The sequence below is a fragment of the Canis aureus genome, chromosome 29 (genome assembly GCF_053574225.1).
Source record: "Canis aureus isolate CA01 chromosome 29, VMU_Caureus_v.1.0, whole genome shotgun sequence".
NCBI lineage: Eukaryota > Metazoa > Chordata > Mammalia > Carnivora > Canidae > Canis > Canis aureus.
The window spans coordinates 9,340,015-9,365,531 of NC_135639.1; the positions used below are offsets into that span (position 1 = coordinate 9,340,015).

General features: G+C 50.2%; 1 protein-coding gene across 17 annotated transcripts in view; it reads right to left on the reverse strand.

Moving 5' to 3' along the window:
• The window catches only part of TACC2 (transforming acidic coiled-coil containing protein 2), a 206,033-nt gene that overhangs the window by 12,425 nt on the left and 168,091 nt on the right, over nt 1-25,517 (reverse strand). For 12 of the 17 annotated variants that reach the window (XM_077877359.1, XM_077877366.1, XM_077877365.1 and 9 more), the window contains 9 exons: nt 22,668-22,728; nt 21,348-21,546; nt 14,559-14,620; nt 13,382-13,497; nt 12,054-12,225; nt 10,669-10,809; nt 9,729-9,818; nt 2,922-3,065; nt 2,375-2,451 (listed from right to left, as the gene is read on the reverse strand). In XM_077877359.1, coding sequence (XP_077733485.1) covers nt 2,375-2,451; nt 2,922-3,065; nt 9,729-9,818; nt 10,669-10,809; nt 12,054-12,225; nt 13,382-13,497; nt 14,559-14,620; nt 21,348-21,546; nt 22,668-22,728 — 1,062 coding nt within the window. The remainder of the gene's footprint in view (nt 1-2,374; nt 2,452-2,921; nt 3,066-9,728; nt 9,819-10,668; nt 10,810-12,053; nt 12,226-13,381; nt 13,498-14,558; nt 14,621-21,347; nt 21,547-22,667; nt 22,729-25,517) is intronic. The other 5 variants (XM_077877369.1, XM_077877368.1, XM_077877367.1 and 2 more) reach the window with 2 other exon arrangements.

Genomic DNA, 25,517 nt, shown 5'->3' on the forward strand with positions numbered 1-25,517 from the left:
ACGTGGGCTTTCAAACACGAGCACAGCTGTGTCAGCTGGCAATGCCTAAACGCGAACCTACTGGTTAGTAAACAGCACCTCCTGGGGCCCCCAGAGATGGAACCTCTAGCCTTCCCAGCACGCCCTGCTTTCATGATCAGGGCAGGGAAAACATTACAGCCATGCTGCTTCCTCCTCCACTCCCCTACCAAAAAAAAAAAAAAAAAAAGAAAAGAAAAGAAAGAGAGAGAGGGAGGGAGAAAGACGAAAGAAGTTTTCAAATGATGCCACCACATGTCCTCAGTGTAAAATGTGAACAGCACACTGGGATTCACCTCCAGAAGTGGTCACAAAAACATCAGTAGGAAGAAGGAATGAACAGGAGAATTTTCAGGAAGATACTATTTGACTTAGAAACCAGGGCTATGAAGACCTAATAATGGTAATTACGTAAATACCTTGGCTACTTAAATCGGTAGCCAGAAAGGCAGCGGATTCTGATAATTAACCAGCAGCTGTTACTACAATTAAGTGCACTAGAAATGTACTAACTCTTCAACAAATTTTTAAGAATTCATCTATTCCCTACTCTCAAACGTTGAGACTTAAAAATGAAGCAAGTCCATCAGAGATTTTCGGCATCGCGCCAGACCTTATGTCTTGTTAAGACGATCGTGCTCTAACTCCTATCTTCCCTTGCAACTGCAAAACCCATGTTCAGTTCAGCTTGTGCTGAAGAAAGGCAGGTGTGTGGGGAAAAAATGAACCATGCCCCCAGAAGCAGTTCTCAGAGCTGGCAGCAGCAGCAGCCAGAACCCGGGATGGCCAGAGCAAAGATTTGGGCCAAAGTTTCTTTAAAAATGCCACTTGCAGGGATGCCTGGGTGGCTCAGTGGTTGAGCGTCTGCCTTCAGCTGAGGTCGAGTCCCACATCGGGCTCCCTGCACGGAGCCTGCTTCTCCCTCTGCCTGTGTCTCTGCCTCTCTTTCTCTCTGTCTCTCTCACGAATAAATAAATAAAATCTTAAAAAAAAAATGCCACTTGCAATACAGTTTTTAAGATCACATCCCAAGGGTACTTCTAGCCCCAGAGATAGTTTCTTAGCTTCCAAGATGATGATGAATCATGAAGGAAAATAATGGGCAGAAAGGTGCATGAGATGTGACAATGAAGGAGGGAGGTCCCTGGGCACAATGGAAAGAATTTGGGTTTTGGAATCAGAAAAGTAGATTCAAATTCATGTTCTTCTAACTAGAAGCTCTGGGATGTTGGGCAAGTCACCTCACTTCTCTGAGACTTCCACTGTCAGATGGGGCTGACGATCCCTTCTTGAGGGCCATGGGGAGAAACAGAGACTGTGTGTCACTAGCCAAAAAGCACATGGTAGGCACTTACTGTGTGGTGGCTATTATAAGTCTGTTACAGATGTGGCAAATGGAAATTAGTCATTCAGACAAAATTCTGGAGATAACCTATTTATCCATGGAGACTGGTGAAGTCCACTACATTAAAACCGTACAAGGACATACAATTTGTTACAGAATGAGGTCAAGATGTATAAAAATCTCTCCAAGATTTGCTAATAAGTTAGGGGCACCTGGGTGGTGCAGTCGGCTGAGTGTCCGACTCTTGGTTTCGTTCAGCTCAGGTTGTGATCTCAGAGTCGTGGCATCGAGCCCCGTGTCAGGCTCTGCACTCAGCGCAGAGTCGGCTTGAGATTCTCTCTCCCTTTCCCCCTCCCACTTGTGCTTGCTCCCTCTCTCGCCGCCCACCCCCATTCTCTAAAATAAGTAAATAAATCTTTTTTTAAAAGATTTTATTTATTTATTCATGAGAGACACACACACAGAGAGAGGCAGCGACACAGGCAGAGGGAGAAGCAGGCTCCATGCAGGGAGCCCGACGTGGGACTCAATCCGGGGTCTCCAGGATCACGCCCTGGGCCGAAGGTGGCGCTAAACCGCTGAGCCACCCGGGCTGCCCAAGTAAATAAATCTTAAAAATAAGATTTGCTAAGTCAAAAATGTAGGGTAATGCACATTTCCACTCTCCACTTAGGAAGACAAAAGGAGTCTGTATAGAGACTCATTCATATATTTGCAATCAGAAACGGAAAATTCTGGGAAGGATGCACCAGAAAGGGTGGATCACCGCTACCTGAGATGGAATGAGAGGCTGACTGGGAGGGCGATCTTTTTTCTTTGTAGTATTTTGCTCAGGTGTATCATATTTTAGAAACACCAACATTCCTACAAATACTTCCCGCGAAAATATGAAGCTTATCTCATGAAGCACTGGCAAGTGCTGGGAAGACACGGCCGGTAGAGTGCACCACAGCAGCTGTCACGAGACCACAGGTAAGCACCCCCCAGGTACCGGGAACCGTCACAACTCACCTCATTTCCATCACTTCCCGCCTGCTTTCTTCATACTTGTCCTTCCACTCTGAGACCTCTCTCTCCTTGGTTATGATCTAGCGTCAGGGAGAAGAGAAAGGTGAGTCCCGGAGGAGTGAATTCAGATCTGAACAATTCACAGACCCAAGAGAAGGGGACACTGAATAAACATAGAATTAAAACTTCCTACAACCAAACAGTAACTGTATTCGGAGGATTTCCGGGAGCACAAGACAGAAATAAACCAGGTATCAGACTTTCACAGTGCCCACAGGGAGCAACCAGAAGCCTATGCTTTCTGTTATAAATCAAGCAAGGCCACAGAGGCTGGTTCAACGATGGGGTCTCGGAAGATCAACCCCAGGCTGCTGCCTGTCTCTGCCCGCAGGGGAGGGGGGGCAGGGGAAAGCCTAGGTTCGAAGATGCTAGCTTCATGATGATTAGACCGAGGGTCTATATATTTATATTTATCTACATGGAGCAGAAACCAGAGTTTTGCCCAAGGCAACCACAGCCGGCCTCCCCGAGCCACACGCAGCCACAATACCTCTGCCCTGGCAATCCGGAGTGCAGAGTCCAGGTCGGGCTGCTGGAACAGAAGGCCTGCCGGCTTCTCCACTTCGGTGGTCCCGATGCGGGAGTACAAGGCTGTTTTGGAGATGGAGACATCTGTTGGGTGAGCAGCTTCTCTCTGTGGAATGGTTTTTAATTAAAAAAAAAAAAAAAAAGAAGAAGAAGAAGAAGTTAGTATCACTCATATGAGAAACAGGATCTGCAATTATCCTCTCGTGAATGGGTCAGTTGTATGGTTTTGAGACAAAGGACACCAGAAGTATGAGAAAATGCTTGGACTGATGAGTGGGGAAAAGCCGGATATAATCTATGGAAATCGATCATTTTGCACCTGCACCAGCAGACAAAGGAGCTAATGGCAGAGGCCTCCCCAACTCCCCATTTTTGGAGTCAAGCATGTCTGGTGCTGGCTTATCACTGCCATTTATCAGACGCAGAGGCATTTAGGCGTAGTGCTTAAGAACCAAGGCCATTTTCCAGCAGGCTCCACTTCCAAAATTAAAGCCTGATGGTGAACGATGTTGAATTCTAATCTACATTTGCCTAGTTTTGAATAACTGCAGATCTGATCATTTTTGTAAGACTGTCTGCATTTCAATTGGGACGGGGGGTGGTGCGTTTGTTCAGCTCGCACAAAGCTTGAGGCCTACCATAGCTATCAGCCAACGTCACCTTCAAAAGCTTAGTTTCCGGATGCCTCAAGGAAGAGCTACTTTGCAGCTATTTTGCCCTCAGTCTGCCGTGTCAACAGCAAAACTGAACTCTGGGTCAGTGACAGTAACCACATTTGCCACCAAGAGCCTCAACAAAGCCGCCCCCACCCACAACCGCCACTGGTCCGACTGTCCAGGACAGTCACTAGCCTCCTGGGAGGGGGGCAGGAGAGGACTGTGGTTCCTCTTCCTCTCTTTGCACAAAACGCTCAGCAATCTCCAACACACTTCAAAAGCCATGTTAGGAGCATCATCAACCGGCACAGCTGGAGCCGGCAGTCTAATTCTACTGCAAGAGACTCCAAACCAAGCACACTCTCAGTCCTATGCATTAACCTCCTGGCGCTGGCGTGGCTGCCAAGGCAAACCGCCGCCCTGGTTACCAGAGTCCAATTCGCTGTGGAGTAATGGTGGTGGCCTGCCAGCTTCCTGGGGCAATGGATGAGAAGCGAGCAGTGAACACAACACCCTGGCGGAGATCTGGAGGCCGAACGGTGAGGACTGGTCTTGGAAGTGGAAGCAGGTAAGATTAAAGACCCAACAATGAGGGGGAAAGGGCGTACCTGCAGGTACTCTCTCTTCCATCACAAGAACAGGCGAGCTCACCCCACTACAGCACCAGAGAAAATGAACTCGAAACAACTTAGAAGACTCAGGCAGAAATTTAATGGATAGGACTGGAGATGACAGAGTTAGGACCAGTTAGTTGTACACATGCACAGTGAGTGACATGGTTCTGGGTGTCCTAAAAACGGGCTTGGGTTTCACGAGCCCTGACTGGCCTTTGGGCTCCCTCTGCAGGGGGACCCCAATGAGCACACGGCTCCCTTTCCACCAGACCCTGGAGACACACTCTCGGGTCAAATGGGATGCCCTGATCTTTCCATCCTCGGGTCCTAAAGAAGCCTCCAGGGCAGCCCTGATCGCCCAGCGGTTTAGCGCCACCTTCAGTCCAGGGCGTGATTCTGGAGACCCAGGATCGAGTCCCACATCGGGCACCTTGCATGGAGCCTGCTTCTCCCTCTGCCTGTGTCTCTGCCTCTCTCCTCTCTGTGTCTCTCATGAATAAAAAAATAAAATTAAAAAAAAAGAAGCCTCCATTACAGGACATCTGACCACAAGCACAGAAGCAGGCAGGCTGACCTCAGAAGAAAGCCTGCCTCCAGACCATAGGTGCAGAGCCTCTCCCATGCGAGCATTCATCTCTGCTATTTGAACTGTTTTCTAGGCTCTGCTTGTCATATGGGAAACTTCTCAAGAAGTAAAGAGAAAATTCTACCCAGAGGTCTTGTTTTCGGCTCAGGTCAGGATCTCAGGATCTTGAGATCCAGCCAGCCTCCTGCTCTGGGCTCAGTGGGGAGTCTGCTCGGACTCTCTCTCCCTTTCTCTCTCTCTGTCCCTCCCTCTGCTCATGTGCACTGGCTTTCTCTCTCAGAAAAATAAATAAATCTTTTTTAAAAATGATATCCAGACAGTAAGACTCTATTTGTATTTATGGAGGAAATTCATAGGCACAAGATTCTGAAGAGGACTGCAAAAAAAAAAAAGAAAAAAGAAAAAAGAAAACAAACACCAACCAACCTGTTCCCGTCACTTCTTAAGCACAATAATGTGTTCTTTGAAAAAAAAAAATTTAGAATAAAATTTTAAAAATGGAAAGAACGCTAGGCACCATCTAACGCATCGTGGGTCCCTGGAAGATGGAAAAAATGGGAGGATTTCGGTGATCTGGCCAAAAGGTTTCCCAGAATGAGACTCAATTCTGACTCCAAACAAGCCAGCTCTCTGAAGTGCAAAGGGAAACGAAGTAAAACTAACTTTATCACGCTGGGCAGAAGCGAAATCCGACCAGTGCAGGGAGATGTTGGTTTTAAAGCTGCCTAAATCCTTTGTCCGACAAGGAAGGGAACGAAAAAGAAATATATTAATGAGCTTTCTAAGTCAACACAATGGTTAACCACCACACACACTGACTCACCACCACCTTTCAGCCCGGCCACCTGGTGTTTTCAATAAAGGAACAGATGACCTCAGAATCCATTTGAATGACTGCCTGGGGTATCTGCATGCTAATGAAATTCAAGGTACACACCCTGGTTTTCTCTTACAACCAGGAATCCTTTCTCACTGAAATAGGTTGGTTTCTGACTGATATTTTAACATCAGGCTTAGATTAGGCTTTGTTTCTCTTGCACAAGGCCCCCCCTGGCTGCTTTGGGGGAGCCCAAAAGCCGAGAGAATCACAAATTAAAATGTGAAAGTGGCCACGACTCAGAAAGAGCACGAGCCTTTGGAGCCAACTTCTAACCCCTCAATCCACTCACTCGGATCTGGGTCCCTGCGAGGACCCCCAGGGCACTGGCACCCTCGGGCCTGCAGACCTCATGCCTGGGGCTCTTCTGGCTTTGCCGTCCTGCCCCTCACCCAGGCTCAGAGACCTCCTCGTGGCCTCAGGGGAAGCCGACAACCTGGAACCATGGTGGGGTTCCCGTCCTTGGGGGCCGGCTGGCCAGCCGTGAGAACAGTGGGAGAGGTGTGCACGGGATGTGGCCCTGGAGTCTAGATCAGGCCAGGAGACCACAGCAAGCTGGGCCAAGGTCATGGAGAGTAGACCAGGTTGGGTGCACGGGAGGGTGTCTGGGCTAGGTGGGGCCAGGTGGGGCGGAAGAGGGGCCTCTCCTTGGGGTGCTGCAGCATCCAAATTTGACAGCAGGTAGTTCTTAAGCTCAGGATGACTGGATGTGCCCTTATCTACGCGCACAGGAGGCGCCACCAGCCACCCACTGGCCTCTCCTTCCCACTGAGTCAAGACAGGGCCTCAATCCTTCTCGACACCAGCTGTGGGCGATGACTGCAAATTCCCCCAAGGGGCAAATAGAAGCTGAAACCCACATGCCAGCCCCCTGTCACTGCTCTTCACAAGGTTCTTGCAGCTTCCAGGTATTGTGTTGTTCAATGCCGGGGGTGGTGGACAACTTGTGGACACAGCACCAGAAAAAGAGCCTACGCTGTCCGGCCACTCAGCGATGCAGGTGGTCCCAGACCTAACTCCTCCTCCTGCCCCCGTAAAATCCAGGTCTGCCTTTAGGGGCTGGGACTCCTAGAGGAATCAGACACTGAAGATCGGCACCCTCTCCCCCCTCCCCCACAAAGGGGCCTGTTTCTGGGACTTCCTCGGGTCCTGAAGCCTGCCGGGTCCTGAAGCCTGCCGTTTGTACGCTCCTTGTTCCTACATTACACATCCTTCGTTCTTTACATCTGGGTCCCCTCATCCAGAAAGGCCAAGGGCTCTAGGGATCGCAACCATTATCTGCTACACACACAAGTTAAATCCATCCCCCACGCGCCCTGTACTCCTTGCAAAGCCACACAGATGGGAGCTTCATATTCTCTCCATCCTGGTTACATTCGGGGCTGCTGTACCGCACAGCCGGCCACCCTGGTCCGATGAACCCCAGGAGGACCACTGGATTCACTGGAGCCAGAAGAGTGTGTGGAAGAAAAACAATCAGGAGCTGCAGCCCGACACCCCAGCCCCACGGAGTCTTCCTCGTCTCTAAGATTTTCTGACTAATGAGACAGGAAACCCCACCGCAGCCCGAGGAGGGTCAGCTCAGCTGGCTTTGGGCCTACAGGGAAATGGGGAGCTCCCGCAGGAGCAACCAGAAACCACCGCCACCATATTTCATGCTGCTTCCAGGCCCTTCGAGTGATTTCTTTTCATCCCAAGTGATTTCATTTTTGTGTTAGCTACAGTCTAAGACCGTGCTGCCAAAAAGACTGGGCTATGTCACCTGCAGCTGAAATTTATGGGCAAGAAAAAGAGCAAATTGGGTATACAGCTGCTGTTCCTCTTTCTCCACATCAGCAACTTCCAATGCGGCGAGGGGCAATCAAGCGTCTACGTGAACAAGAAACCCGCAGAAACCTAAAAAGTGGTGCAAGTTACCATGGCAGAGAAAAATGTTCCTTACACTCCCCGACGGCTCTATCCTCACGAATGCTGCCTTTAGCACACTCCTCTGAAATAATATATAAGGAGGTAGCTGGGGCCATCCCTCCAACCCACACACAGTGGATTCACCTGACAGTATTTTCTAAATCAAAAGTGGGACACGGGGCCTGGGAACAGGTTGTCATCGCCAGACAGTCAATGGCCAGCCACGATCTGCTGACCTGTCACCTTGGATGAATCCCCTGGAGGAAGGAGGCGGCAGGGGCACCAGGCACTCCGGAACACTCCACACTCCATCTGAACTCTTACTAGAACATGGTCAATCCTGCCTCAAACCTCTGGCCAGGAATATACTGTAGTTACGGTGGCCAGACCTGAAGCTATTCATTCTGTCCTTAAGCCACTACCCAATGGATATCAAGAAATAAATCTAATGGGGGAAAAACATCCTCACTGCCTGGTGATTTTCTAAAAATCTTTCTCATGGAAACTACACCGAAGCTTATGTGGGTTGGCAGCGAGAACAGGAACGTCAGCAATGTGCATTAACGTTCCCGTCCCTGCTCTGGGTCCCAGCGTTCTCAGTCTGGACACCCACAATGTGACCACCTTCTTTCATGGAGAGAGGTCTCTGGGAGCGAGCCCCCCACCTTGTGGACAGTTTCCAGGGAGGCCACACATGGGAGGCCCTGAGGGCAGGAGCAGCACATGGACTCCTGACCTGGTGCCAAGGGAGCTGCTCCCTGAGGTGGGACAGGCAAGGCAAGGGCCATTTGGAGACCAGAGTCCTAGTTCCTGCTGGGTCAGTGAATCACTATCAGGCCTCACGCCGGTTCCACGGCTCCACTTTCCCATCTGTAAAATGGGACCCAGACCCCTCTACAGTAGAGACGCTGTGAGTAGCTGATCAGGTTAACAGAGAAAAAGTGAAAGTTAGTCACCAAGAGCAGGTGTCATTTACCGCACGCCTACTGTGTGCCAGGCACGGTGCTGTCCTCCACACAATCCGTAACCCTTACAGAAACCTGCAAACTCACTGCTCATCGCCTCATCTCACAGCTGGAGAAACTGAGGCTCAGAGAGGTTCACCAACACGTTCAAGGCCACAGAGCGTGCTCGGCTGCCCAACTCTGGGCGCGGCGCGGCGGGATGGCAATGAAGCAGCTCCTCAGAGACCACAGCTCCCCGTGGGCCCTGAGGGGTGGCCTGAACCTTCTCAGAAGGCCAGAGCTTTGCACACCTTCAGTAACTCATTCAAATTGTTAAGAAAAAAATACTCCAAACTCGGAAGCCAGGCCGAAAGCTTTCTGCATGTGCTGTCAGGATCTTACTCTATTCTAGAGCAGGGGTTAGCCAACTGTGGCATGTGGGCCAAATGGCCCAATGTCCTAGTTTGTAAAAAGGGTTTCAACTGGAACATCACCACACCTGCTCATCTACATGTTGTCTGTGGCTGCTTTTGAGCTACGGTGGCAGAGCTGAGAAGCTGTTAGAGACCAGATGGCCCAGAAAGCCTAAAATATTTACCATCTGCCCTTTATAGAAAAGGGTTGCTTTTCTGTAATTCTATTGACTCCGGCCTAAAGGGCCACCCACTGTCTCAGGAAGGTCTCGGTTTCACTATTTACTATTGATTAGGGTCCAGTCTCAGTATGGTTAGGTCTTAACTCGTAGAAAATAGAAAAGTTGCAAATTATTTGTTCATTTGAGAAGCAAGTGATTTTCGCAGAAAACAAAGGAAAAAACCTCCAAGGTTATATTCGAGTGTCTTGTTTAGCCAGTATCATAAAACCAGTTTTATATCGAGTTTTGCAGTAAGGCTGCAATAGGATTCTGGCCTTTGTTTCACTGACTCTGCATTGGGTTCTTCTATTTTTCTCCATTCCACCTGCTTTACCACCCTGCTGGTTCCTTCACTACCTAGTTAACTAGATCTTAAGACATGTGCTCAGTGTCTATTTATGCGAAAGTTATGCTTTTAGCTTTTTAGAAAAATTTAGACTACTTTGTAGAACACCGACATTGCCTGCTTGGCCAAGGGTTAGCAAGGAAAGAAACTTCTGGACCACACCACATTCTCAAGAGGCAGCGCATGGCAGCAGCAAATCCGTACCTTGGTGTCCTGGCGGCTACGGGAAGCCAGGGCAATCTGCCTGGCCAGCTTCAAGGCTTCTATCCGCATGATGGCAAACTCTAACTCCTCCTGCCGGAGGGGTGGGAGGGGGGGGATGAGCAAATCGCAGGGGAAATGCATCAAGACAGGATGTCAATGTTTCCCACATCCAAGAAATGAATGTGCCACGTGAATGTGTCATGACAGGTAACTCAGGAAAAACACACGCTCTGGCTTTCTTGCACAATTAACACCTCAGCAGATCATGAAATAAGTGTTTAATTTCTTTTTATTTTTTAATTGCCCTTTGGAATGTCTGTGGGGAAGGATCATGGGATCATATGGGATGATTTTCAAAATGGGATCAAAATTTTTATGGCACTTTGATTTCTTTCCTTTTGTTTGATGTAAAGTTGGTCAACAATTTTCATGAATGGTTTCGCATTCTCAAATGACTGTTAACAATCTCTCCAGGTTTGCTCTGAAGGTCTTAATTAAGTTGTCAAGTTTAAGGCACAGAGTAGCTAATTGTTTTGGTAAGACCCAGTCCAGATGTTATCTCAATGGGAGTCTGAGATAGCCTCCCCGCCTGTGTGTCTATAAATAGCTTGGCTTCAAGGTGATCTAATACCCTTGGTTCTGTGAATAAATCACAGAAACTGCTTTTGGGGCTATCAAAACTTCTGAAAAATGATGGCTTGGGCCCAATTTCCCAATTGAAATACAAATGGTTTGTCCCGTACGTAATCACACGATTTATATCATTTTGGCATCTTGGAGCAAGAACATCCACACATCAGTCTTTGAGGGGGAAGAGATTTCATCTGGAACATTTCCAGCAACGCCTCATTAAATCCTGCCTCATTGCATTTGGGGTTCGGAGTTCATTCTCTACTGAGGTTTTCACAAACTCCCAAAAGGTCACACGTGAGCTACAAACCTGAAGTTTCTGGGCAAATACTGGGGGGTTCTTTTCTGCTAAGTCGGGTTCCAGATAGTCAAGCGCACCACAGAGAGAGGCTGGATGAGCTAGCCTGCTGAGGAGGGCGTCAGCAGAGGCAAAGGAGCCCTCAGGAGCTGTCTGAAGGCCGACACAGGAGGACAGGAGGAAAAATAGAGGAGACACAGTGACATTGATTCCAAGCCAGGACCACACCCCTATTTGCTGGACATTTCTGATTTAAGACTAAAGAGTATTAGAGGCCAATACTAATTCTCACCTGCTGCTGACCATGGGCATCTGGAGATTTACAGACCCCACCCCCTCCCCGGAAGCACAGCCTCAGGTGCCCACCAATCCCTAGCCACCCTCACTCCCTCACCAGGCAGTGGGAGGAAAGTGACCATTTACTTATTTATTTGAAAATCTCAGTGGGTGGACAAGGCAGTTGATGGGTTTTCTGAACATAATATAACTAACTCATCAAAAAAAAAAAAAAAATCTCCAAGTCTAAGCATCAAAGGTTTTGGTGAAGGTCGTTTTCTAAATAATAGAAAGATGAAATGTAAAATATAGTGTCTCTGGCTAGATCGGAAAGACTCCAAAATCAGAAGCCAACTTTGTAGAAGTTGAATCATGCACGAGTCCTTCCGTAGCGCCTGAGAGGTTGTTTGAACCACATCTGCTTTCCTCTTGGCTACTGATATTTTCCCAGTATTTAACTGCCACACAGCGGTGCTCAATAAATACTTGATGCAGGAGGTAACTGAATGGTCTACTAATGCAGAACAATAAAAGTAACACTAAAAGTAACTAAGTCAATGGCCTCAAACCCTCTCAGGGACTGCTAGGAAGGAGGTAGAAGAGATAAAAATAAAATTCACCTAGAAGGATGGTCCATTTTAGATGTTCAGGGGGTCTATTTGCTCTGCAAGGCTCCAGAGGGGTTGGGAGGGGAGGGATATAAATAGGTCTATAAACAGGAGGGATTGCCCATCACCAAGGGCCCGGAAAACCAAGTGTTCTCCAAAAGGGGTGTCCCCTGCCCTACCATTCCCTGCCCCCTGCCATAGAGAGTATGGAGAAGCAGGATGTAGACTGAGGACAGCTCCAAAGCAACAGTCCAGGCCCAAGGGAATAGGGTGAAAAATCGTAAAGCGGTGAGGTAAGAACCGCAAAACCATGCTGGTGAGAATGAAGAGCTTTTCTCTCATGGCTATGGCGTGGGGTGTCCTAAGCTGGCTTCTGAGGTCCAGGGGTCAGGGTGGGGCCCCATACCAGGGGCCGGGTGAGTGTTGTTCTGAAGGGTTGGACTCCTTGGTGATGGGACCCAGCTGGGTCAGGCCTCACCCCCAGTGATCTCGGGCCCCTCTGACCCCACTTACAATTTCAATCGCGTCTGAAGCAGTGCCCAGGGTCATGGCCTCCAGCTCCTTCTGGGAGGATTTCTCTGGCACCTGCAAGTGTGGCTCTTGGTTGGGAGCCAGCCCTCGTGTGACAGGATGCTGGATCTTTGCCCCAGCGTTTACAAGGGCTTCAGTTTCCTCAAAACTTGACCTGAGGAAACAAAGAGCATCTTTATTTTTCTCACTGGAAATCCCACTGAAAATGACCAGGATGCCCTGACTCAATCACCATCAGAAGGGATCCTGGACTTCCCAGGGCTATGTTCCCAAAGGGAAAATGGGGCAGGTGTTGGGTGGCCAGGGAGCCTGCAGGCTGGACAGCCCGAGGGAAAAAGGTGGTCCAGCCCCTCCTGCCCCCCACACCCGACAGGGGAAGGTCAGAAGTCCCTTGGTTATGCCCCCGCGGGGAGACAACTGTGTCCTGCATCTCAGTTTTTCTGTAGGACAGGAGGTGAGACCGTGCTCTGTGAAGGTCAAGGGAGACACTGCCTGCATGTGAAGCAGCTGACTCGGTACCCATCACCATGACTATTGCTGTAATGACATCGCCATCATCGTTCCCAACACCCCGGTGAATTCAGAAGTCCTTTTGGGAAGTCAAAGCAAGAGCTTCTTCACTCTTGCTCAGAGAAAGGGGCAGGGAAGTGAGGATGGGAGGGTCCCAGCCACAGAGTGGTGCCCCATCCTTACCCCATCCAGCACCACACAGCTCAGAACGGGACCCTGACCAGTGCTAACTCACAGCCTCTTTAACAGCAAACGTCTACCCGGCACTGCCCTTTCCTTAGAGCATCTCCATTTCACCCTCCTGACGGCTTTGGAGGACAGGCACCCCAGCCCCACTGCATAGTTGAGGGATGCCTGGAAGACTGAGAGCCTCATTCAATCCTCGTGAAATTTCTATAGGGTCGCTTTTGTTACTACCCTCATTTCACCCATGAGGAGACCATAGCACAAGAGGGTCCTGTAACCTGCCTCAGGTCATACAGCCAGTAAGAGGGGAGAGTGGGACTTGGGGTTCAAATGCTGTGGCATGCTGTCTCCCCATGGAACAAATCACAGCACAAAGTTGTATGTACACCGGGGGTGATCAGAGGGGCTCACGCATTCAGCTGTTAACAGGACTGAGGGCTGCTGGTAACCCCCCAACCCCACATGTACGTCCAGGAAGACATTCAGAAACCGAGATGTGGCTGCCTGAATACATCAATGCAAATGAAACCGAGCCACGACTGCAGTGCCACAGGGCTCAGAGGCTTGGGGACGGCTGGCCCTGACCCAAAATGCTCTCCTCGTGGAAGTCATACCCTGAACACGGCGTCGGAGACTCTGACGTCCGGACCGGGGGAGACTTGACCGGGCTCTCCTGAGATGTGTCAAACATAAGGTACAGGGCCTGCTTCTTCGGGGCGTCATCGTCCTGCTGCAAGGATCAAAGGCACAAGTCAGCCCGGCTGCAGGTGGGATGAACATCAGAGCTCTCTCCAGTGGACAAATCACTCATCGGGGGCAAAGCCTTCACCCTTCTAGAGCCACCAAGAAGGGAGGAGCAAGCTGGCACTGGCCAGGGGAGAGGAGAGGAAAACAAGAGGGAAGAGGAAGGTGGAGAGGAAGTGTGTGTGCGCTGCTGGAAACAGTGTCAAGGGGAGAGGGGCCAGGACCCCAGGAGAGGGGTCGGGGAGGCTGCACGCTGTTCCATCTGCCCACATTACTGGCCACTCCCTCTGGATGGGCACCCATGCTGGGCTCTGAGCATAGAGGGGTAGGCGAGACCCCATAGTCGAATGAAGGGGACGAGCATGACAGCCCAATGTGGCAAGCGCCTCCATCATGGTCTGCTGACTGCGGGTTAGAAGCAGCACCAAGCATCTACAAACATGCAAAGAAAGATAAAGACAGAAGCAACAGGTCTGGGCCAGTAGTGTCACACCAGGCTCCTCTGGCACCTCTGGGCCTCGCATGGCATCCCCAGACAACAGCAGAGTACAAGAGGGCATGCTCAGAACCAAGTGCCCTGCAGGCAGCAGACGGGAAGCCAGGAGGACAGGTGCCCATCATAGCCACTTAAATGGAAAAGGATGGAGGGGGTGGGGGAGAGAGACTTATTGCCAGAAGAGCCAATCCTCAGTTACATAAAGCAATTACTTTGAAGAAAACAAAAAAGAGGCCACTTTAAAAGCAATCAAATCACTGCTCTACCTTCTAAAGCAAACCTCTGGCAAGTTCTTTTTCAGTCTAGGGAAGTAATGATACGGGAAGCCTAACTGCACTCTATCATTTTCTCCCTGAAAATGCCATGTGAAGTGGGCGGAATACAAACCTCCAAGCCCCAGTCCCAGTTCACCCTTAACTGGGAAGCCCAGGATGCTACGGGCACAAGAGGACCCTGGATTTGGGGCCTGAGCTCAGGAGGAGGCCAGCCCCTGCATTTTCACAAGACAGGGAGGGAAAGCAAGTCCCCTGCGGGCCTGAGGCAGAACTTACAGGTAAGGAGGAGCCAATTTTCTCCATATATTCAATTTCATAGGAGTTTCTGTAATCCAACTCTGCAAAAAAAAACAAAACAAAACAAAACAAACAAAAAACAAAAGGAGAGTTAGTGTCGGGGTGGAGGAAAAAAAAAAAAAAAAAAAAAACGGAAAGGTTTGGGCCAGGCAGGGTGGGGTCTGGAACCAGATTCTAAACTCTGAGCCTGTCCAAGGACTCAAGGTTTCCAATTCAGCTGGTAAGAGAGGCTCAGCTCAGCAATTTTCAGACCACTCGTAAGCCTCTGGCTGCAAAGGGGCTTCTGCCGTTTGGGCGCCTGAGAGTCCAAGGGAGTTAAGTGTGAGCAGCACAGCCTGACCAGGAGCGGATCTGAGCACTATGCACCGAGCTTCCAGGACAGCCTGTCATGAGTGTTGCTTCTTTGTCGGTATCACGTGCGACATGAAAAATGTCCCCACACCCTGACGACATTTTGCAACTGGCCCCAGCTTGGTCCCTCTCTGAGAACATAACCCGGGCCATCCTCCGAGGTAAGGGAGGAATGCACATTGCTCCCGCATTGCTGCTTGCTAAGAGCAGCTTTGCAAGTCACCTGGAACATTTCCCCAGGTCCTGCCAGGGCCTGCAGGGCTGGGGCCACATCAGATTTGCAGATGCAAAGATGACGGAAGTCCAATTAAGGGGAAAAATGACCTATTTCAAATGGCCTGGAGACCTTAGGCTGGAAGGGAACCTCGAGAGGCTTTCCCTGGAATGAGAAGCCCTGGGCCCCTCGGGTCCCCAGGAGGTTACACGAGGACACTCCCAGCACTGCCCCTCCACTGACCCCCGCCTGCCCCATCCAGTGAGTGGGTTCCGAGCTCGTTCGACGTGCCTCAAACTGTGCTGGGCACGGTGGATGAGGTACCCGGAAGCCACAGAAGCTACCAGATGGTTCTTTCCTAGTTGAGAAGAACCAGGGGGTGACATGTGATTTGCTCAGAAAGCAGCTGTCCAAGAGTGTGAGCGGCGATCCCTAATGCCTGAATTCTCTTTTTTAACAGAACGTATAGATAACAGTTCTGCTTTAAAGTAGCTCTATTTCTGCAGATTGTCAAAGACATCGCTTAAAAAGGATTCCTCTATATGAGCTCTAAGGTGACATATTTCCTGGAAGCCCTTCCCCGAACCTGCGAGTGTGTGGGCTTGTGGCCGTATGAGCTCAAGGGCTGAAACATGAAGATGGCCCTTCAGGAGGCTCCAAATGTCCCCAGTGAAGCAAACACCCCCTTTCCAGTGGGCTTGGCCTATTCAGGGGAACGAAGACAGTTTTATGGATCAACGGCCAGCAAGACCTCATGCATCTGGCAGGCCTACGTCCCGATGTGTGCATCACTCGGGAGGAGCAGAGATTCGTGCAAACTGTACACAGCTGGGCCGGAGCTCAGCACCTGTGACTGGCGTGGGCACCCGTTCTTAGGATGTAGCATAGAAGTATTCGTTCAGGAAGACCTCCTGTCTTCCCCATCTTGTAAATGAGGGGTAAGGTAGGGACAGCGAGGACAGGCTGATTTCTGGGGCCCTCTCCAGATCTCTCACTTTCCAGATGTAGGAGCTCAGGGCTATTATTGCATTGTCCTATTAAAGACTGTTTTAAGTTGGGAGGTAACAGTGAATCAGCTGCCTCCTTCTCCAACAGTGCCAAAGCATCATTTAACCCTAAATTATTTAACAGAAACCACCCCCTCCCCAGCACACCCCACAATGGCACGGGGCACCCAGGATGCACCTCACAGGCTAAGAGCCAAGCTAAGAGAGATTTTTTTCCAGGGACTATGGCCCTGGGTCAATGCCCAGCTCCGGTTACCAGCTCGGCTCAGTGAAGCGTCCCGCCTGGAATCTTAGCTCGTCCCCTGGCAGCTGATCACGGTGAGTTTCAGGTCACCGAGCTCACTTAGCTGCCTTCTTTCCCACCTGCCAACGGGGTCCCTTCCCCCTGACCCCACCCAGGGTCCCTCACTCCTCCTTTTGAAGGCAGCAGATGACAGTACAACAGTGGGGGGCTATCTGATCCACTCCCCAACCCCGAGAAATGTCTGCATCCTAACGTGTGTGGTTACAGGAGGCTGGCTCTCCGCAGGACCTTCGGTCCCTGCTGATGTCTGGAGGTGTTCCTTCAGAACACGGCCTGAAACTTCCAATCCTAGCCATTTGGGGGTTCTCATTTTAATTTACAAAATGGCCCAGTTGGTGAAGCATCAGCCTTCAGCTCAGGTCAAGATCTCAGGGTCTTGGGATCGAGCCCCAAGTTGGGCTCCCTGCTCAGCGGGGCATCTGCTTCTCGCTCTCCTTCTGCCTGACCCCCTCCCCACTTGTGCTCTCTCTCGCTTGCTCTGGTCTCTCTCTCTCTCTCTCTCTCTCAAATAAATGAATAAAATCTTTAATGAATTGGCCTGGAAAAGATGTGAAGAAAAACAACCCCTCTTCCGGTCATCGATATCATCTCCTGTACTTTGAGGGGACATCTTCCAGAACATTGTTTTCAAAAATCTTTCATCTGCTTTCAGTGCTAAGCCTCAAAGGGTCGGCTTGGAGGGGGAGCCATGTCCAGCTTGGGCCCCGGCCACAGGCAGCTGGCAGGCCAGGAAGGGTAATGCCAGTTGCACCAAGTGACACGACACCTTCACGTCCAAGAGAGGAGGCCGCTCGCTGAAGCATCTGCCGCTTCAAGATGCAGAGGCCCCAGTTATTATAAACGGGTCCTGTCATCTCTGAGGACGCTTCTGGTAATTATTTCATGCTGGTCCATGCACTGTGGGAGGGCTGGGAGGCTGCTCTCCTCGACTCTGGCTGCCAGAGCTTGGCTGGGGACTGGAAAGACGCCGGAGGATGCAAGTGAGTCCAGATCGTCACTCCCGGGGTCGGGGAAGCCCACTCCCTGACCTACTCTGCCTACTGGCTTACCTGTAAAATGCAGCTCAAAGTGCCCATATTTTGCAAAAAAAAAAAAAAAGAAAAAGGGAAATGATGTCAGGTAAAGGCCCTACCACGGGCTATACAGATGCAAGGGACTATGACCAGGTCTATTATAACTGTTCATTGCTAGGATTTCTGGAACTTTGAACATAAGTGATGAGAGAAGGGACCCCTTGGTTAGGGGACAAGGATGCTGCTCCCAACAACCTTACTGTCACTCTGCTGCATGTCTGCAGCGTGACAGCAATGGTGCCCACCACGGGAAAACATTCAGCTCCTGAGGGGGTCACCTTACCCTCTGTTGGATGTGGAAAGGTGGGGGCGGATGTCACTGTGTGTCAGGGAGACGGGGAGCTGGGTGACCCTCAAAGGGCATCCAGACTCGTGAATCTAAAACCCTGTTCTCCTTGGGTCTCCTGGACCAGAGCTGGGAGAGGCCTTGGAGGAGGCTATGTTACCAAACAGCTCCTAATCTTTGCATCCCTAGGGACCACATGGACGAGGTCTTTCCCCACGACGTTCCCCAAGGCTGCACCAGAAGTGCAGAAGAGGCCATTTACTAAGCAAGCGTTCAAAGAAAAACATCTGTAATTGCCAATCAGAGTTTTTAACCAGTGGGAGATTATCAGTGTTGCCACAGCGAGCTGATGTAATTACAGCCCAGACACGTCATTTTAATTAGCTGGGCATCTTTCTAATCTAGCTCCATCCAGGTTTCTTGAACTAATAAGCCAGCCTGAAGCTCTCGCGGACCTAGATGAGGAAGCACCGCTGAATTTCTAAAGTCAATGAAAGGAAGCCTGCAGGGTGCTCACATACAAGAGTGTGGTAAGAGCAGGACCCATTGGGTCCAGCCTCTCCATGGACTAGCCCCACAATGCTCAGCAAGTCCTAACAGCTCAAAGCCTGGGCTTCCTCGCGCCTAGGTGGGCAAGAGCAGAAATCCACTCTCTAGAACTGAGACGATGAAATGAAATCCTGTAGACAAGAGCCTCAGTGGGGCTCACCGGTGACAGCTCCCGCCTCACTACTGTCACTTAAAGAGAATCGGCCTTGTAGCAAATACCTGTTTAGGTGGTAGTAATTATTTCTAAACCAAAATCTCATTTTCCTGTGATTTGTGATTTCTGTGTAACAAAGCCTCAAGCACGCCTACAGCGCTGGCCAGATTCTTTCTGGTGATGACATCAGCACCCTAGGGGTGGGTCTGGTATGGCTGGGCATCCAGTTTCTACATCCAGCTGCTGCAGGGAAGCGGGCTGTATTAGAAAGGTGAATGCAGGGCTGACATGTCCTGGAACTGCAGCTGTCCTGTATTTGTACATGTCATAGATTTCCAAATGCCCACCAGCTGTAATTATGGTCGGGACTTCCTGAATCTTCACACTTTTTCTTTTCTTTTCTTTTCTTTTCTTTTCTTTTCTTTCTTTCTCTCTCTCTCTCTCTCTCTTCCTTCCTTCCTTTCTTTCTTTCTTTTAGATTTTACTTATTTATTCATAGAGAGGCAGAGGGAGAAGCAGGCACCCTATAAGGAGCCCAATGCGGGACTCAATCCCAGGACCCCAGGATCATGCCCTGAGCTGAAGGTAGACGCTCAACCACAGAGCCACTCAGGTGTCCCTCACAATCACTTTCTAAGGAGGCAGGTTTAATAGAGCTTTGTTTCAAATGTACAGATTTACCTATCTGTTGAATTTTTGGAGAAAACAAGCAATGATCAAATATGTCGCTGAGCTAGCAAGTAGTTTGCTTCGGTTCCATGTTAAAGATGAACAACTATGTTTCCATGGAATGAGATGCCTATTAGCTTAACAGGTACTATGAGGATCTTTATATTTTCTATTAAAAATGCATGTATTGGGGCACCTGGGTGGCTCAGTTGGTTAAGAGTCTGCCTTTAGTTCAGGTCATGATCCCTGGGTCCTGGGATCGAGCCCAGTGTCAGGCTCCCTACTCAGCGGGGAATCTGCTTCTCCCTCTCCCTCTGCCTGCCACTCCCCTTGCTTATGCTCTGTCAATGAAAATAAAATCTTTAAAAAAATGCATGTATCTGCATCATCATTACAGCATTAAGTGACCTCAGAGTAGCCCCAACCAAGCACAGAGGGCAGGCAGCACAGAGATGCCCAGGGAAGGGCTGGAGGGGAAGGGCAAGTGTGTGAAACAGGGCACAGGGCACTGAAGAGGCAGCCAAGGGGGGTGGCACCCATGGGGCAAAGTGGTTCCATTCAGTGAGGCTCATGGCCCAGGTGTGCGTGCAGAGGAAAGGGCTGAAGAGGGGTGGAGGTCGGGTCCCAGGGCCCCTGGGGTCAGTCTGCAGTAAGGTCACTGTCAAGCCTCCCAAACCCCAGCCTGAGGGCCAACCAAACAGCTAACCAAAAGGCTCTGTTCCACAGAGCACATAATGCCAAAGTACACATAATTTAGATGGTCTTTTCATCTTCAAACTATAGAGAGGCACTGTGGTGAGAAGGTAAGCATCCAAAATCCCCCACCAAAAATGACACGGACCTCACTCATATCGTTCAGGACCTCACTCATATCGTTCAGAGACTTTATGGACACAAAGCAAGCCCCCGAGGAGCCGGGTCATGGAACAGTGTGCAGAGGAAGCAGTCCGAGCTACAATCCCAAACTACCTGCTCTTGGTGACACCACCACCTGCCCAGAGGGAGCAGGAGGCCGTTTAATGAAGGTGGTGGTTCCTTAGCAGCAGCCAAGAAGTGCAAATGAGATTTTCATGTGTGATGGCCCTTATATTGATTTGTACTCATTTTTTCTGAATGGTTGGATTATCAGGATCTTGGAAAGGGAGACTGAGAACCACCACAATGGTCCCGAGTGCTGGAGGGAAGCTCACAGAGGGGCGGGTGTAGGGAAGAGCCCCAGCAGACCGGAGACGGTTTCAGGCCTCAACAGCTTTCCTAACGAGAAATGGAAGTGTGGGAGCCAATAGATTCAGAAAAATCTATCCACTGTTAGTGGAATAAGCAGTTTACAAAAAAAAAAAAAAAAAAAAATTTTGATTCATCCAGTCATGCTGCACGGACTTAACATAGATGAATTTTTCAAGCCAAAGGATTGGGCAGAAAGCTGAAAGCAAAAATACATGTAGGAGGAAGAAAGACATTAATGAGAAAATCAACATGCCTGGAGCCTATTCAGGAAAACTGTCCTCTCGTTGGCAAGCCTGGAGTGAACCATCTGGTTTGGGGGCTTGAGGAGAAGGTATGGCCACCCTGTGGAACATCCTGCGGGCTGATGGACAGTGGTGGCACCTAGGGACCCCAGGCCTGGGCAGGGGATTGACCCACACGGAGCATTTGGCTTGAATGGTGCTGCTTGCAGCTGCGTGTGTTTCAGATCACCCAGGCATCAAAAGCCACAGAGAAGGAGCGAAGCTCAAGTGAGCTCAGGATGGGAACTGGGGGGGCACTGAGCTCACTGGCTCTCAGCTGGTGTCTCAGAGGTGGGGTACAGCTGGGTTCAAGCCTGAGGCTGTTTTAAAATACAGCCTTAGTGGGACGCCTGGGTGGCCCAGCGGTTGAGCGTCTGCCTCCAGCTCAGGGTGTGATCCTGGAGTCCCCGGATCGAGCCCCGTATCGGGCTCCCTACATGGAGCCTGCTTCTCCCTCTGCCTGTGTCTCTGCCTCTCTGTGTCTCTCTCATGAATAAATAAATAAAATCTTAAAAAAAAAATTACAGCCTTAGCTTGGAGTGCACGGATGGCAAGGCTACCTAGCTCGGAAGTTTCTTTCCCGGCCTTTTGCTCCCTAGGGGCAGTGGGCTCCAGGGTAGGGCGGGGGTGTGACCAGCCACCAAACTGCTTACCCTCCGTGGGCGAGTTGAATTTGGTGTCATTTACGAAAGTGGACAGGTCCGAGGGCTGCGGGTAGTCCTGTTTGTCAGCCTCCAGATCCACCGTCACACACGTCCACTTCTGGTTGGTGACCGCCAGCTTCTCTTCATCGGTTGCGTGGACCACCGCGGAGATGACCGGCGTTTCTGGTGTGGCCGCTGGAGTGGGGTCCTGGGAGCAAAAGGGAAGCTGTCTCTCCTCTCACACAGTCTCTGCGTTCCCACCTGCGCCCACCCACCCAAGTCTGGGGCTCCTCTAACCAGGGCAGGTCCCTACCAAAATCCTCAGCATGTCCTCGGATTCTGCTCTAAATGGTCCCAAGGAGACAAATTCTTGGCTCTGTGATTTTCCTTTCCTGATGGCTCGTGATAGGGGGTGACCGTGGGTTTAAAAAAATGAAAAGATCAGGATTTTGTGTCTGGGTTATTCGAGACATTCCTGATCATTCACTTTGAGAAATAAAATAAGGAAATTTATTTCTTGGCCCTTTGATTAGTGCAACTACTGTGCTAAGTCGGCACAGTGCTTTAGGGCCTGTGCACGCACCAATCTCACCAACATCGCCTGGCGATCCGCGTGCCTGTCCCTGGAGGATGGGCACAGGAAGGGAGCAGCTGAGCAGGGCAGAGGTGGTGCCCAGAAGTGTCAGAGCAGAGCTGGGACGGGGACCCCAGACCCCTGTCCTGGGGTGGGGCGCCCTTCTGTGTAGCCCTGCCCGACTAGGGTCTGCTGGCTGGGGCTGCACTGGCTCAGATGGGAGCCTGGCACACCCGTTGCCCGGGGCTAACCTTCCACGGTCGTGGCACAGATCTCATAAAGGAACCAGTGAGAGGGGGAAGGGCCCAAACCCCACTTCTTTAGGGCATGATTTCCTTTATCTCCCCACTCGAATTTTGGTTACGTAATCCAGAGCTCTTGACACTCAGTTCTTTTTCACTATATATTCATTTATCTCAACGGACTTTCTCAAAAATCATATTCACAGAAGTTCTCAGCAGATTAACTGGCCAGAACGGATCAGCGGGATTCCTACAGAACCCACCTAACACTTTTGTTGAACATCTCTCTACTCTCAGGGACACACTCTGATCTCTCCCAAAGGGAAGGGATCACAACAATGTCCTGCAAACAGCAAGGGAGACCCCCCTGCAGGAGGCAAAAGAGGATGTTGGAAACGTGCCCGTGATGAGCAGAAAAGAAAGTTCTGTTGACTAGCGGGGAATCAAAACAACATGGGCTTTGGCGGCCTGGGTGAGTGATTAAAAATCATACATAGCAAGGGAACATTATACCTGAGAAGGCGGATCAGAGAGAGGAGACCGTTTTGGCGACCTTTTCACCCTAAATGTGTCACTGGAAACAAAATGGAAAATGTGAACACAACAAACAGTGGTACAGAACAGTCCAGAGCTCCCCAGAGCGGACGGAAGCCACGGCCTCCGCTGAGCGTCTGGCCCAGATGGCGCTCAGGCCTCCACCACTCCACATGGGCGAGGAGATGTCCACAACTTAACAACAGATATGATCATTGCCCCAGAGGGAAAACGGGTCCTCGAGCCGGAAATCTTTTAAAGAGATGCCACTTTGGAGAGCTGGCCCAGAAAATGAGGCTGGATTTAGCCAGATGTTTTTATTTCAAAAAGCAGATTTGGGGGAGATTAACGTATCCAGATTCATCCAAGAATGTCTGGACCAAGAGGGGTGGGGGCAGGGATCTAGGTTCCAGACACCGATGAACAGGATCCCGTCTCCTGGCTGGCACATAACGGACTGCTGTGCAGAAACACGAAGGAACGTTCTGGGTCTTTGGGGAGAGTCCTTTCCTACTCACTGGAACTCTGTGCGTAAAGGATCCCTACACCCTGGAATTTCTGGGTGAGATTCCGACCACCCAGGGAAACTGGGCTGGGGGTGAGATGATTCTTTTTAAAATTGTAATAGAAGGGAAGCCCGGGTGGCTCAGCGGTTTAGTGTCGCCTTCAGCCCAGGGCCTGATCCTGGAGACCCAGGATCGAGTCCCGTGTCAGGCTCCCTGCATGGAGCCTGCTTCTCTCTCTGCCTGTGTCTCTGCCCCTCTCTCTCTCTCTGTCTCTCTCATGAATAAATAAAATCTTAAAAAAAAATAAATAAATAAATTGTAATAGAAAACACAGGACCTACAAACTACCATCTTAAACACTCTAGCTTCGGTAGCGTGAAGTACACTCACAGGGTACAACAACCCGTCTCCAGACCTCTTTCAGGAATGCGACGATTACTGCCTATTCCTGACCAGGGTTAATGACCCTTTTCTCCCTTCCTTTCTCCTTCTTGAAAATAACTGGGGGTGCACGCAGGTCACTCAGGCAAAGGAAACATCAGCTCAGACTTGCAAAGGGGTCAGAAGGAAAGCACTGTTCGTGTACATGGCTCACTGAGTCAGAGTGTCAGGGGGTCATTTCCCAGGCAGACTGGCCTCTGGTCTCAGGCCCCTCTGTGGTATGGTCCTGCCCCCAGCAAAGCAACAGCTCCTTGGGGTGGGGAAAGTCCCCAGACCTTAGATCCCAATACCTTTCCCTGCTCTAAATAGTAACTGGATGGACAGAGCAATTTGGCCCTCAGTTCCTTCCCTGTGTTCTCTTCAATAAAACGCTCCAACAATGGCACTCAGTCATGAAAAAATACTTAGAAATGGTTATTTATAGCATTTATAGCATTTGCCATACGAACAGTGCAGTCCCAGCCTGAAGCATATATTTATCCATGCATATAAATATATAACTGTATATTTTGGAGTTGCTAAATGGTTCTAAAAAACTAAAGAAATCCCTTGGGCAGATGCAAACCTGAGAGACTCAACTCTATCCCTGGACCGTGGGATGCCTGTGACCAGGCCAGCTTCCCTTGTAAGGACAGAGAGGCAGGGAAGATACCCGCCCTCGGGGCCCTGGGAGCTGCCCACAGCATCCCTCCTGGCCGTTGGCAAAACAGCACAGACACAGAGGTGGTCTCTTGTTTCCACTGACGCCCAGCAGGGTGACCCCTGGGTGGCAAGCTGATCGATACCCAGCCTGGTCCTGGGCGACCAAGGACGCGGGCCCAGAGCAGGCTGGCGAGGGCTCTCACATCCGTGTGTTTCCCTCTGAACCAACCCTGCATTTTAGGGGGTCTCAATTAGAAACAGCCCAATGACCTCTGCTTCACATGTTAGCATGAACAAGCGACCCCGGTCCACTGCCTGTGGTCGGCTGGCTGGTTATTTTGTCGTGAAGCCACAGTACTTTGAAAGCAATTGCTCACTAGTCCGATTTGAAATGAAAGAACGGAATGAGAGCTTTTTTTTTTTAAAAAAAAATATGGGTTTCAGATGAAGACATCCAATATGCAAGGGGGGGAAAAAGTTCCATTCCTGACAAGCAGGCAGATGTTGGATAATCACATTTTCACAGCCAAGCAGTTTCATTTATGCTAATCGTTCTGAAACAGGAAAGTAACCTCTGCTACTGGGGAGCCCCATGCTCCCCCCGCGCCCCCCCCACCCGTCCCCAGGCCTGACACAGAAATATGTGAGCAGCAGCCACAGAGAGGAAATTAAAAGAGCTTGAAAGCAAAAATGAAAAAAAGCAGAAAGCGGCACAGGTAGCATGAGCAGCAGATTCCATTAAATTTACTTACAACAGAGAACACACAGACATCACATCTTCAACCATCCTAAGACAAGAAGACAAGAAAAAAGAGAGACAGACAAAAGGAACTGACAAAAAAGATAAATCCGCAGACAACTGGTTATCAGCGGGCTGGGATACAAGAGCCATCCACTGTAGGTGCTGCTTGCAAGGCAGGGCGACATCCCAGCTTTTTGGAGAGGGGCTGGCTGAGAGCAATCCCTCCCCGCTCGGTTCCAATTACCCCAAAGGGCTCTGGTGCCCAAAGAGCTTTGTCCCATTGGTGTAGGATTCCAAGCCGTCTACACTAGAGCGAGACTCAGGGATGGGCTGGCTTCCCTGACCTGCTGGTTAGCTCTGATGATGGGTCAGACTGTACAGGGGGGTATGGGTGGGTGGCTACAGGTTGGCTCTCATTCCAAAAATGGGAGACCGTGGCTGTGTCATTTGGGCATTTCAGGCTTCTGTTTGAGGCCTAAAATAAAGCTTCTGGGGCAC